Raw genomic sequence first — 15063 nt, forward strand, 5'->3', positions numbered from 1 at the left:
GGAGGAAAAGTAAAAAGGATACCGGTTTGTCGATGTTAGCGGCTAAGCGACATTGTCTTTCTTCTGAGGTTTCATTTTGCGGACGTGCTGGCCTTACTTGTGTTATTTGTCGCTAAGCGAGTTGTCGGTTTCCTCGGAGGCAGAGCCCTCACACCGACTCCACCTCTCACTTCCAGGCCAGACAGAGACACACTTTCACGCGTGGATGTTTACGAGTAAGATGTTTGGTTTTGTTTGTAGAATTTGTTGTTGGAATTTTTTTAACCTGAATATATAAACAATAAACAAAAATATGTATGTCCCTTTGTACAGTCAAGAAATTAGTCACACAAAACAGAACCTTACAAAATATTATTCTAATTTCTAACAATTTATTGATGTCAACTTTTACTTTAAAACACATTTTTTTATGGCTCATTGACTGCACTGGGCATGCCAATACTGATGCTCTGTGTAAGAAAGGTCAGAGCCGACTATACTTCCTTAGAAGGTTGGCGTCCTTCAACATCTGCAATAAGATGCTGCAGATGTTCTACCAGACGGTTGTGGCGTCTGGTCTTCTATGCGGTGGTGTGCTGGGGAGGCAGCATAAAGAAGAAGGACATCTCACGCCTGGACAAACTTGTTAAGAAGGCAGGCTCTATTGTAGGAATGAAGCTGGACAGTTTAACATCTGTAGCAGAGCAAAGGGCGGTAAGCAAACTCCTGTCAATCATGGAGAATTCACTGCATCCACTGAACAGTGTCATCTCCAGGCAGAGGAGTACCTTCAGTGACAGACTGCTGTCACTGTCCTGCTCCACTGACAGACTGAGGAGATTGTTCCTCCCCCACACTATGCGACTCTTCAATTCCACCCGGGGTAGTAAATGCTAACATTATTCAAAGTTATTGTCTGCTTTTACATGCATTTTTATTACTCTTAAATTTAATAGTTTTTTGTATCAGTACACTGCTGCTGGATTATGTGAATTTCCCCTTGGGATTAATAAAGTATCTATCTATCTATTATGTGATTCTTTTGAGTTTAAACTGAATCATTACCCAAGAACGAGTCTCACAATTCTTGTTTACTTGTAACTCTATAATATAATGTTTAACTTTTTAATTATACATATTAAATGTGTTGTCATTCTTTGTGTACTGCAACAGGACAATGTCATATTAATTATCATGTACTCCTTCACTCCCCCACCCCAGACTTTATGTATGCATCAGCATCCAATTATAAAAATTAATCAAACAAATAAAATTCTTCTGCTTCTCTTAAATGGGTAGAATCGAATTTGTAAAGTGACATGAAAGGCCCATTACCACAGTCCATGATTGGCTTGAAAGTCTGGTATTTACAACTATTATAATCTCTATTCAAATTCAAACAAGCACCCCTTCAACTCTCTTAAATACATTATGCTCAATAGCATCTTTCTGTATGTTGGACTGGAAATACACAAAACTGTTCAGCCAAAATAAACAACATAATTATTCTGAATCAGGCAGGTGCTTGCTTTCAGACTATGAAGTTACAAAACAGGATGCAAAAAACACTGAATTACTTACAGACTAACTGCTACCTATATAAAGTAAAACATTTGATATTTCCAGATTACATTCGGAATTCTATTATGTCTTTGCTGCACCATACGGAACCCAAAAGCTCATAGTGTGAGACACGTTAATATTACACTGTGCTTACCCCGAAAAAAGGGAAGATTCGAGACTTGCCCCGTTATAACTACTATAAAATGGAGGCACAACACAAAGTCATTCATCATTTGGACAGTCTGCATTTGAAAGCAGAAACGTATCCTCTGGCAGCCGTCTTCTTACACCTCAGCAATCCCTTCAATTCCGCGGAGACACGGTAAACACAACGAGGAATCCCACTGTTTGCCTCCCCCCACCCGTGGACGCTAACTAACAACTCAAGGAGCTGTGGCACATCCACCACTACTTCCACACCAAACCACTCCAGCGATCCCCGCTGTTCACGCCCGCGTCCTCCCTGCCAGTCCCTTTTATGTCCCTTTCGCAGCCCCGCGGAGATTGCAGCCAATGGGACATTATCTTACATTTTTCCTGCTACCCTTTAAAGAACCTATCACCATAGAGCTTGTATCGGCGCTCGCCCGCGTACTAGAAGAGAGCCCCACAGTTAAGATGGCGGCGCTTGCTTAAGGAGGCGGTAGATTAAGGCTCTCTGTTTTTCTTCATATTTTTCCCCCATTCATTGTCGACCCTCATCTCGAAGGTGAACATACCGATAACATCAGTACCCCCTTATTTTGATTGTCATTTTCAAAGATACACGTCTTGTCTTGGAGTGAGGTTATGACGTCGATACACTTTGTGGTTCACCCGTTGCCCGGGACTGAAGACCAGCTCAATGACAGGTAGGCTGTTTCATACAGAGATGGAAATGAGCGGAATACAACGCCTGAACAATCTGGTCATTATTTGTTCTGTTTTATACAGATCGTAGGTATGCTGTGAGATACGGCGAACTAGAACGCTGGGATTTGGCGATCGCGCGTTGTGTGGGGGAGGCCCGGCTTTTCGACAGTGTGTTTGGATGCATAGGCTGCCTGGCGGATCCCATATTAGTCAAAGTTGAGCTGAGAGAGACAATGCGGGTTGGGGGAGGGGATACCGGCGTAAATTTATGACTGTATTTTGTATATGATATTTCTTAATGCGTTATTAATTCGTTTAATTTTGGCACCTTGTGCCCGGTTTGCATATTTTTATTATAATTTTAAGTGTTAGCTGTGGAAACTTAAGAGTAATAAGAAGAACGTGGCACGGAGTAGTCTCACTACTCAGTCTGATACTCTCCAGTTAACACACCGATTTTTTTAAAATACCATTTCTTGCTTGATCTCCGTATTTTACTTAACCGCGTCCGTTGTGATTCCATAACCCGCGGGTTGCGCTATGATGATCGCGCATGTGTGGATCGAGAAGGATACATGAAAGGAATTATTCGATACTCTTACTATGAATATGTTCCTCTTAAGGGGATTCTTTTACATTCTTTTAAGGAATTACTTTCCTTTCATTTTAGTTTACATCGTATATCTGATGAGGTAATCGATTACAATATGACTTGTTTTTTTTCTGTAGCAAGTAGGTCAAGGGTATTTGTATTTAAATAAATTGTGAGTAGTACTGGGTAGGCAAGTATTGTGATTGATTATTCATTTTCTGCGCTGACTGGTATTGGTAGGTCATTTGATTCCTTCTTAATACTTTTTTATATTATACTTGTAAACAGATATCCCAGACTGATGAGTTCTTCTCTTCTTACATACTACCCTCTTCTTTAACTTTATTTTGCTTTGGGATTAATTACATAGTGGGATCAAGCTGGACACGACTTTGCTGGAATGTTAAAACTTAAACTGTAAGGCTGAAATTTACTGGCCTCCTAACTGGCATGGAAACCTATCTTAATGCCAGTTATCAGTAGATTTTTTTGACTCATGAACACGTTGATGGGAAATAGGCCAGGTCATTCTTCAATTCAAGATTATCTGTGACATCCGCTTTTTTTTTTTTTTCCAAAAACTTACTCAAATAGCATATTTTAAGCATGCTTTCAGGGTGTGTTTAATATACTCAGGATGACGTTTCTGTGATAGAAATGTTGAAGCAGATTACTTCAAGTGTATGACATTAAGTTTCTTGTTGTGTTTACATTATTACATGTTGATATTGCTGAACATAACGGCAAACACAAAATGGCAAACACTTGGATACAAATATCTAAAACTGTTTAATGACTTAACTACTTTAAAGAGAACAAATTCTAGACTGAATTAAAAATTCAGTTTTATTAGTCTCTTATTTGATTACTGAAGGATGTTCAACGCATTCATCACTGAGCATTTTACAGAGGCAAGTCTCAATAAGAATGTGAAGGGTGGCATTGTTGGTTTATGCTTTAACTTGTAAGGTTACCTGTTCAATCCACACTGAATTAAAGGAATGCGTCACCCAAAAATACATATTTTATGTGTTGGTTATCTCATGGAATTAATAGTGGTGGCCAAGTTTAATTATTAATCTCTTGTTTTTGTGGATAAGGTACTTGGAAAAAGGTTCTGATCGAACAGGATCCAACAGAGAATAATGCTGTACAGTAACAAACAATGTGAAAAATCTCAGTGGGGGAAAAAAAATTCTCATGTAACTTGTGTCACATAATCCACGTGTCTTATCCATTCATATGAATAAATGTACCTAATGCATGCAATTTTTGCTAAAATATTATTGATCCTCGCTTGCAGAAAACTCCACATGCAAGTTAAACAGGAAAGGCTCTTTCCCATAATACTCTGCTTTAGAATTGAAGATTTACCTCTCCTCTCCCTCATTAACTTTTCAAGAGTCTTGTCAAAATTTAAAAGCACAAGACCTGGACATGAGTTACGGCGAGACCTTTTTTCTTTTTTGTTTCTTTCCATGGACATTTTTCACATTGTTTGTGGTAATTCAGCGTTGGTTTCTAATTCAGTCAGGATTTTTGTCATGTAAATCAATCTTTTAATCCTTGTTTTATGAAACATCCCTAAAGAGCACTGTAACTCTCTTAAGGCTCTTTACAAAGGAAAGAAGACTATATTTTAAAGTAACAATTAAGTACATGGTTATTTACATGTAAACAAACTTAAAACACCTCCAAAAAAGTCATAGTATGTGAAAGTAGATTGCTTATATGAGGTGACAATACTAGGGAGTCAGTTTCAGTAAAGTTGGTTGCAGAACATTCAAATTCAGACTGTAGTTAGAGGCATAATTAATTAAAATGTCAGAGGCAAGAAGTGAGTTTTTAAACATGATTTGATTGTGACCACTGATGAAGCTTCAGAGACAGAGTTAGTTCTGGAGTGTACAGTAGTAGCTACAGGGGTATAGAACTGATGGTCAAAAGATGTACAAAGAATCTTTGGAAATATGAGTGCTGGTGTCAAAATCTATGGTCAGGACCTAGAATGATTCTTCTAACTGGCTAATGTTGAGGTGAATGCTAAACATTACTGGCTAAAGCAAGCAAAACTTTGTAATATCCTTAATCGAGATAAGAAGTTGTTGCTTGTATACAGCAATAAAAAATACAAGCTTCTACAAATTTGAGGGTCACGTGTCTGCCTGTGTGTAGCTTTGGAGTTCCCACAAACATGCTCTAATTAATCTAATTACACAAAGTGAACATTTTTGAATGTCTGTAGTTAATTACCATCTCAGCTAACTGCAAAGTTCTTTAACTTTTCACTCCTAAACTATGTGTGAGGGTAGTCTGTGCCTGAAAATCGCATGTTGTTCTTGGGAATGTTAATGAAACTCAAAAAGTAGTTTAGCACTTTTACTATTATTGTGGCTTGTCATGTCACTTTTGCCTGTTTTGTTCTGATTTCTTAATGCGAACGTTGAAACACTAGAAGCTGTCTTCTGGGGTTTATGCTCAATTAAAATTTTAAGTGATTTTTTTCCAAACCTCCTGTCTGAATTAAGGATTGAGAGTGGTCATAGCCTGTTCTAGTATTAGGGATGCTCTGATGAGGTTTTTTAGGGCCAGTGTCATTACCAATTCAAAATATTTTTTTGTTTTTTTAATATAAAACAGAGGTTCAGCCCCCTGCTCACTTCTCTTACCAAATGCTGGCGGTGGGCCCTGGGCAACTGCTGTTTTGTGGATGAGCCACTTGAAGTGTGTCGGGTTGGTCCTCCATTTTAGAAAGTGATTTTGTTTAATGAGATGGTTGAGGAATATGTGGGGCGCAGGAGAAAGACGGTTTGGTCCTTAGTTATTATGGAGAGAAAATTAGTTACTTGAGTTTACAACCTGTTTTTTTAAATACTAATGAATAATAAAACGGTAAAAAGTAAAATTAAATTACATTAACACCTCATCAAAAACAATATAATGAATTACTTTATCCCCTAACTTACATTCTGTAAATGTTTCTTTTTTGCATTTCTGTTTGTATATTCAGGATATTTTTCTCTTTTTCATTTATTGAATGATTCACTTTTATTCTTGATTTTTATTCTGTGCAACTCTTTTTTTTTGAAAATTTTTTTTTTCTTGACATTTTATTGCCCGCTCTTACCGCTCTTTTTCTATCGAGATGTAAAATTCGATGTTCAAAAATAGATAATTTTCTTTTTTGCCTTGCCATTATAACTGACTGCGTTGAAGGGCGAGTTACCACTGAGAGTGTCACGTGGTTGTGTAGAGAGAGGGAATGTACGTAGTAGGAGTAATGATTGGGTGAGTGGTATGGAGGGGAGTGTTAAAGGCTAAATAACGTGGACATGATCTAAAACTTTTTTTATATATATATATATATATATATATATATATATATATAAAGTATCTCTATTCTATTAAAAAAAATTTACACTAAACTCTTGCAAAACCCGATGTGTCAAAGTCTTTTGTTCTATATTAAAAGTGTTAACTTTGGTATTTTTATATGTAATCTATAGGTCACAGGTGTAACCTGTTCATTTTTTTAATTAATGAAATGAAATTCTGTAGGCCTATTGTTAAGTGACTATAAAATACTAAAATAAATATTACCTTAAAATACATAGTTTTTAACTAAAAGAAATTATCCATAATAGATGTGACATAAATTTGTTTTTTCTCAGATAAGCAGTATCTAATTTTAATTAAAGCACAAAAATAAAAAGGTCTGGATTAATTTAAGTAGCTTTTCTTGCCATGTGTCTCATTGCACAGGATGAGTCCTCTGATTCCTTCTTCTCAGTTTATTACTTCATATTCTTTAATGTTAAGGCAGATATTCTGGTCTTCTCTCTCTCTCTGGTAAAGTCTGCCTTGATAATCTTTGTTTACTGGAAGTTTTGCAGCGAACAAATAAACATGTGCTAAGTGAACTACAATAATGATACCTTACGTAAAGGGACATTACAACTATATTACCGTAAAGCTTAGAAAAGCATGTGCTGAAAAATGTTTTTTTGTGGTCAGCCAATTTACCAATCACTAATAGAGTCTTTTGTGTGAAAATTGTCTGATATAGATGGACAGCCAATCCTCTGTTATCATCAAGTGTAAGATAGGAGTTGGGGCTGAATTGATCTGTCAGTTCTTTTCAGGACATACTTGCCAATACAGAGAAAATTTGGAGTTAATGAGTCGATCCAACCTGTTATTTCCTTAAGATGTCTGAGAGACCCAGTAACAAATGGGGATGCATGGGCATCTGTACACTAAGTTCTGGCCTGGATTTGTATGCAGGATTCTGAAACTTTATGCCACAATGCAACTTAAAACACAAATATTTTTCTGTTAAGTAGGCAGAAGTACCTGGGATTACAAAATCCCAACATAAAACAGTTGAGTGGTAAACTTACAAGTGTTCCTGTTTTTGACTTTGAAAAATATGAATGATTTTTATAGTTCAAAACCATAATAAAATTTCTGGAAAAAGAGACTCGACTTGCCAAATTGACAATCTGGTCAACTCCAGTATCAAAAAATACCATATCTTATTTGTTTAAAAATATTATAAAAACAACTTGGATGGTTAAGAGTGGTCTTAATGATTTTATTTTCCGATGTCTTTCTATTAAGTGAGTTGTTCAATGTCCTGCATGCCATTGTTTATTTTGAAAACTAGATTTCATGTATATTTATGATTGAATTATTGTTTTGCATGGTTACGAGTGTGTATTTAGGTTTGGTCTTAATTTTTCAGTTCAACTTGATACAAATCCATTACTTTAAAATGATGAAAATGTTTAAGGTGGTTGATTATTCATAATTTTTATATTTATGGGATGACCTGGGGCAGAAATTGGTAGAAAAACATAACTGGAAGCATTCTGTATTTAGAAGTCAGGAAATTATTTTAATAACTGGGCATCTGTTTTTTGAGTGAGGGCTTAAACGTTTTCAGCTATCCTTTAACTTCATTGCATTTACTAAGTTCATTGCTTAATAATATTTCATTTTATTTATTGCTACTGACCACTTTATGTGAATATAAATAGTAAGTATTATACACAATTTCATTAGTATGTTACTAACATCCTAGAAAAGTGGTTTAAGTTTCAGATATGTCATTAAAGATGAGAGGATGCAGTTAAATGTGTTAGTAATAAACCAATACAATCGGTGACCTTAATTTTTTTAAGTAATGAATGCATTGTACATTCTTCACAATTTGTAATTGCAGTGGTAGTTTGTAGGCAAATATTGCTGTACTGTATTTATTTTGTACACCTTACTTATAATGACCTTTTTTTTTGGCATGCTCCCTTGTTTACTTAAGAGGCTGTGCGGTGTTTCATATAGATTACAGAAGTTTTCCCGTTCTTCATATATGCAGTCCCTCTTGTGACTAATCTTTTGAATGTTTTTGTTATGAGGGGTAGCTCTTAGCTCATTTTTATATTTGATTTCCTGACCATCCAGCATTTTTTGCTTTTGAATTGGCTGTAATGCTTGACAGCTATGAAGTAGTATCATGCAAAATGGCATTAAGGTAGGTTTCCATGCCATGCAAAATGAATGGGCTCAGGTTTCTCGCTTCTTGTTGGTGGGTTCAAAGGATGAGCGTGAACACCACATACAGTTCAACATGTAGTTGTTTTGCTTTGTATTTGTACATTTTCTCAAGTTTTCTTCTGGGTTTGTCAGTTTTCTACACACATTTCTAATGATTAAAGGGTTAGGTAATTCAAAATTTCAAATTGTGTGTGCTCAAGGGAACTCTGTAATGGACTGGTATCCTGTCTAGGATTGGATGCTTCTGTTACAATGCTGATGTAAGCTGTATTTGCCTATTTAGATAGACATAAACGCTATTAAGCCTGTAAGAAATTGCAGGGTTACAGCAGCAGACAAAAAACAAGAATTTGTGATGCTAACAAGGTACAAATACACACAGAACATGAGTCATCTGGGTCTAAATTAACACAGTGTAGGTATTTTACTAAATGTAAAATAATTAGAGTTAAACTTGCTTAAGTTACAGTACAGGATGTCAGTCATTGGCACAGTATATTGCACATAGCATCATTGGCTATTGAAATGTGCTCGACCAGCACAGAACTCTTCAGCAGACAGGGAACAATCCCTCCGTGGCCGAGGGTTCACTTATTCTAGAGCCTGATGTGTGAGAGTAGAAACAACCTTAAATGGCACTCTTTGGAGCAACAGAGTTTTCTCACTCTTTTATTGAATGTACTCTGTTTAGCAAAAACCTCATATAGGCAATGTCATTGTCCAGAATAGTCAGCATCTTCTTGGGTGACACCTGTTGTACCACTTCCTCCAGTAAGTCCAGCCTAACTTTCTGACTGAACTATCCTTTTTGATAAGTGTATTTTGTCTGTTGGCATTAAAGTGCACGAGTGCTTTTTCCCCAGGAAACTACAGCATAGACAAATGCACTGGCAACTATAGAGTAAGAAAACATGCAAGAGTGGCCTGCATACACCAAACAACCACAGACTCTTCCGGAAATAAAGGCATGATTTCCTTTATTGAAATACGGATTATGATTTTATTAAAAAGGGCTTTGTATGTTAAGTGGCCTAGCATGCTAGAAATTCCTGTATTTTGTTCCAAAACCGGTAGAAGATAACTAAGAAGATAGGTGTGACATCTGGGTTGCCTCAGTGGGAGGTGATGGCATTAATTAATACAATATTAATCATTATTTTTCATTTAAACAATTCAATATCGAATCTTAAAGTCTCAAGATCTTGTGAATCTGTGTCCTGCACAATTGCTATATTTAAATTTTTTTTTTTGCTTATCTTAGTTTTTGGCGTCCGATCCAGTAGATGTCACTAATGCACTTAAGACTTTCTACAGGTAAAACACTTTAATACTTCCCATAAAATGGTGTGTCCTCTACAACTGGAATCAACATATTCAACATTTAAATCAGACATACGGTTAGGTCCATAAATATTTGGACAGAGACAACTTTTTTCTAATTTTGGTTCTGTACATTACCACAATGAATTTTAAATGAAACGACTCGGATGCAGTTGAAGTGCAGACTTTCAGCTTTAATTCAGTGGGGTGAACAAAATGAAATAAAAATATGAGGCAACTAAAGCATTTTTTAACACAGTCCCTTCATTTCAGGGGCTCAAAAGTAATTGGACAATTGACTCAAAGGCTATTTCATGGGCAGGTGTGGGCAAGTCCGTCGTTATGTCATTATAAATTAAGCAGATAAAAGGCCTGGAGTTGATTTGAGGTGTGCTGCTTGCATGTGGAAGATTTTGCTGTCAACAGACAACATGCGGTCAAAGGAGCTCTCCATGCAGGTGAAAGAAGCCATCCTTAAGCTGTGAAAACAGAAAAAACTCATCCGAGAAATTGCTATAATATTACGAGTGGCAAAATCTACAGTTTGGTACATCCTGAGAAAGAAAGCAAGCACTGGTGAACTCAGCAACGCAAAAAGATCTGGACGTCTACTGAAGACAACAGTGATGGATGATCGCAGAATCATTTCCATGGTGAAGAGAAACCCCTTCACAACAGCCAATCAAGTGAACAACACTCTCCAGGGGGTAGGCGTATCGATATCCAAGTCTGCCATAAAGAGAAGACTGCATGAAAGTAAATACAGAGGGTGCACTGCAAGGTGCAAGCCACTCATAAGCCTCAAGAATAGAAAGGCTAGATTTGACTTTGCTAAAGAACATCTAAAGCCAGCACAGTTCTAGAAAAACATTCTTTGGACAGATGAAACCAAGATCAACCTCTACCAGAATGATGGCAAGAAAAAATTCAAAGCATACCGCATCATCTGTAAAACACGGTGGAGGCTGTGTGATGGCCTGGGCGTGCATGGCTGCCAGTGGCACTGGGACACTAGTGTTTATTGATGATGTGACACAGGACAGAAGCAGCCGAATGAATTCTGAGGTGTTCAGAGACGTACTGTCTGCTCAAATCCATCTAGTAATGTCCATGAGTTCAAGACTTCAGGCTGTCATTGCCAGCAAAGGGTTTTCAACCAAGTATTAGAAATGAACATTTTATTTCCAGTTATTTAATTTGCCCAATTACTTTTGAGCCCCTGAAATAAAGGGATTGTGTAAAAAAAATAAATAAATAAATAAATAAAAAAAAATACTTTAGTTCCTTCACATTTGTATGCAATCTTTTTGTTCAACCACTGAATTAAAGCTGAAAGTCTGCACTTCACTTGCATCTGAGTTGTTTCATTTAAAATTCATTGTGGTAATGTACAGAACCAAAATTAGAAATAAGTTGTCTCTGTCCAAATATTTATGGACCTAACTGTATGAACTTACTATGGATTCTGACAAAGCGTCTGTATAGAACCGCTAGATAAAAGCAAAGCCATATGTAAGTTGTGTAACTCAGAAGTTAAATATTGTTGTAATACAACAAATTTAAGAAATCATTTATCTTGACATCACCCATAAACATTATCTCAGTTGACATCCTAACTAGTAGAGCCTAAATCTAAAGTGGAGATGGTGCTTCCATATATTTTGCTTCATGCTCAAAAAATAGCAGTTTTAGCCTGTAAAGATAAGAGACCCTACACTGTTGTTGAAAATGAGGGTTTTTGACAAATAATTCAGGTTTTGGAACTGTGAAATGCTATAACATCAAGAAAACAAACGTGTAAAGTTATTGTACCCAGGATTTATGAAGTTTTTAAGCAAAGCATTGCCACATCTCTCAGATCAGAGGAGAGATTAGCCGTAACTAGTTGACAGGTGGATATCCAGGGCAGCAATTCTTACTTGACAATTGCATATCACTGCATTTAAACAACTGGGCACCTGTGGAGGATGTGTTGCTAATAAGTGTGCTGCATGCCAGTCACACCAGGAGCAACCTTGCTGCCTATATGCTGAGCTGCTGAGATAGCTGACTCTTATTCCAAAAACTTTTCCAGCATCTCCAGTGTGCTGTTCCATTGCTTGACAGCATCAATCACAAGTTTGTGTGCTGGCAAGTCTAATAAATGTTGCTTTCTATTTAATCATGTGGCTAGCAATATTGCTACGGTGGAAAACGGTTTCAATGTGCCTCACCCAGGTGAACAATCTGGCAATTATTGTACAGAGCATAATGTGATACCAAAGTGAGCGTGTCCTCAAAGCAGCTGACGTGAAATAGCTTAACAAGCAGTACTGCACCATTCTCGGTGATGATGGCTGGTTCTTACTATCACCAAGCATTAGGTCTAGATCCTCATTTTAAAATGCTTCCTTTTTGTGTGAGGAGGAACTGTGAGCACTCATTTTAGAGAGAGATTTATGTGACTGCTACATATGAATAACTGAAGATATCTGTAATTTCTAGAATTTTACAGACACAAGTCTTCCAACTGTATCTTTTTAATTTTGACTAATTTAAGATAATTTTAAATGCCCAATAGGGAATAAATTTGGCAAACAGTTTAGTTGAAGGGGTGTCTATATGGAGATTCATAACACATGAATAGGTTACTGAATAACATTATTTAAGAAGCAAAAATTGATTATTTTCTAATATTTGCAAGGTGATATACTGTATGTTTTACAAACATTGTATTAAAACAATGAGCCCCCATAATAATTGTGGACACTAATGTGGCGATACATATGTTAGATAAATTATGGTGATTTTACAAGGAGCACATGAAGACTAGAATGTTACCTTGAAAACACAACCCTTAACAGAAAACAGATTCTGTGTCTGCAATGCACTACTGTCAAAGAGAGAGCAGAGTTGGGAACACTTTGTCCTGTCAATGATGCACATAAGAAGCACAAACAAATTCACTTGTTACTGCTCCGGCATAATATACCCACTTTCTAATGTTTTTTGCTAGCTATGCTACTTTTTGCTCCTTGAGCTGAAAAAAATCAAGAATGACTGTCCATCTGCATATCTCACTATTTATACATTGAGGCATTGTGGGACTATATATGTTTCAAAATTGAAACAACTGAATATGTTGTATATAAATAAATAAACCTTTTTTCTGATATTTGATGTAGCATTTTTTGCCTGTATTGGCCTGATACCAGTATTGTGTAGCAAAATAGTTCCACGTCTAATCTTAGTCATGTAATTTTCTCAGTGTATTAAAATAACAATATTAATCAAATTTTAAAAAAAACAAAAAAAAACAACTATTGTGTGGCCAAGGATTATCAAGTCTACAAACTGATTTCTTAGGAGAAACGCCTTACTCACTGCAGATATTAATGGCTTAGACTTATCCATCCATCCATTGTCCAACCCGCTGAATCCGAACACAGGGTCACGGGGTTCTGCTGGAGCTAATCCCAGCCAACACAGGGCACAAGGCAGGAACCAATCCTGGGCAGGGTGCCAACCCACCGCAGGACACACACAAACGCACCCACGCACCAAGGACACACTAGGGCCAATTTAGAATCACCAATCCACCTAACCGGCATGTCTTTGGACTGTGGGAGGAAATCGGAGCGCCCGGAGTAAACCCACATAGACACGGGGAGAACACGCAAACTCCATGCAGGGCGAACCCGGGTCTCCTAACTGTGAGGCAGCAGTGCTACCACTGCGCCACCGTGCCGCCTGCTTAGACTTATTAGTTTGTTTTTACTAATATGATAAATCATGCACTTCAGTTGAAGTCACTATATCCAGTATTGGCATACACTGTAAGCCAAATACAGAAGTCTCATCTATTGGTGACAATTTTAAGATGCTTAATGTCAAAGATACCAAACATGTTATTAGAGTCCTTTATCAGTATTGTGGAGATTGATGAAAAAATAACATGGCAACTATTTAATGTGATTAATGATTTCTTTTTTTAATTATTTAACTTATTGTCACAGACCACAATTTCAAATATTTACCATAAAATGTTTATTAAGAAAAGGCCAGCATATCAATTTCTGTTCGACCAAATTTTAAAGTACACCCGTGCCAATTACATTCAACTAATTTGTGGCTATTTGTGCTTAACAGGCAATGTTCCCTCAGAATTTTTTTTTCTTTTTTTCTTATAACTGATGAGTACTTTCCTTTTTATGGCTAATTTCTTCAATATTGTGAAGTATCGTTAAGTCCCTGCTAAGCACCAACAAATGAATGATGAGTTTTCTCAGTGATAAAATGAACACCGTGAATGGCAAGCGTTGTCCCCCATGAAGTATTGATTTATCATTATGTAGCACCAACATGTGAATTACAAGCATTCCCCCGCCGGGGTTTGAGGGCACAGCTGTGTGGCATTTCCAAAGTGCAGTGCAGGAGGGGGAGTGAGTGGCATGGTAACATCTGTGCGACTGTTCAAAAGTTTAGTGTAGCACCCCGAAAAAGGCAGCCGAGACTCGAATATCAGTTTATGCTACTCCATACAAACAGTTAAAGCAGGGATGCCCACACTTTTTCGGCTTGCAAGCTACTTTTAAAATAACCAGGTCGAAATGATCTACCTACATTAAAAATGAGATATATACATACACACACACACACACACACACATATATACAGGTGCTGGTCATAAAATTAGAATATCATGACAAAGATGATTTATTTCAGTAATCCCATTCAAAAAGTGAAATTTGTATATTAGATTCATTCATTACACACAGACTAATGTATTTCAAATGTTTATTTCTTTTAATTTTGATGATTATAACTGACAACTAATGAAAGTCCCAAATTCAGTATCTCGGAAAATTAGAATATTATGAAAAGGTTCAATATTGAAGACACCTGGTGCCACACTCTATCAGCTAATTAACTCAAAACAGCGGCAAAAGCCTTTAAATGGTCTCTCAGTCTAGTTCTGTAGGCTACACAATCATGGGAAAGACTGCCGACTTGACAGTTGTCCAAAAGACGACCATTGACACCTTGCACAAGGAGGGCAAGACACAAAAGGTCATTACTAAAGAGGCTGGCTGTTCACAGAGCTATGTGTCCAAGCACATTAATAGAGAGGCGAAGGGAAGGACAAGATGTGGTACAAAAAAGTGTACAAGCAATTGGGATAACTGCACCCTGGAGAGGATTGTGAAACAAAACCCATTCAA

At 36.9% G+C, this 15063-nt stretch overlaps 1 protein-coding gene across 9 annotated transcripts in view; it reads left to right on the top strand.

Annotated features, from left to right (window-relative positions):
- Positions 1 to 2137: 2137 nt before the first annotated feature.
- The window catches only part of ubr5 (ubiquitin protein ligase E3 component n-recognin 5), a 110322-nt gene continuing 97396 nt past the window's right edge, over positions 2138 to 15063 (top strand). For all 9 annotated transcript variants that reach the window (XM_039737202.1, XM_039737205.1, XM_039737203.1 and 6 more), the window contains exon 1: positions 2138 to 2393. In XM_039737202.1, coding sequence (XP_039593136.1) covers positions 2332 to 2393 — 62 coding nt within the window. In that variant the 5' untranslated portion in view covers positions 2138 to 2331. The remainder of the gene's footprint in view (positions 2394 to 15063) is intronic.

The sequence above is a fragment of the Polypterus senegalus genome, chromosome 15, assembly GCF_016835505.1.
Source record: "Polypterus senegalus isolate Bchr_013 chromosome 15, ASM1683550v1, whole genome shotgun sequence".
NCBI lineage: Eukaryota > Metazoa > Chordata > Cladistia > Polypteriformes > Polypteridae > Polypterus > Polypterus senegalus.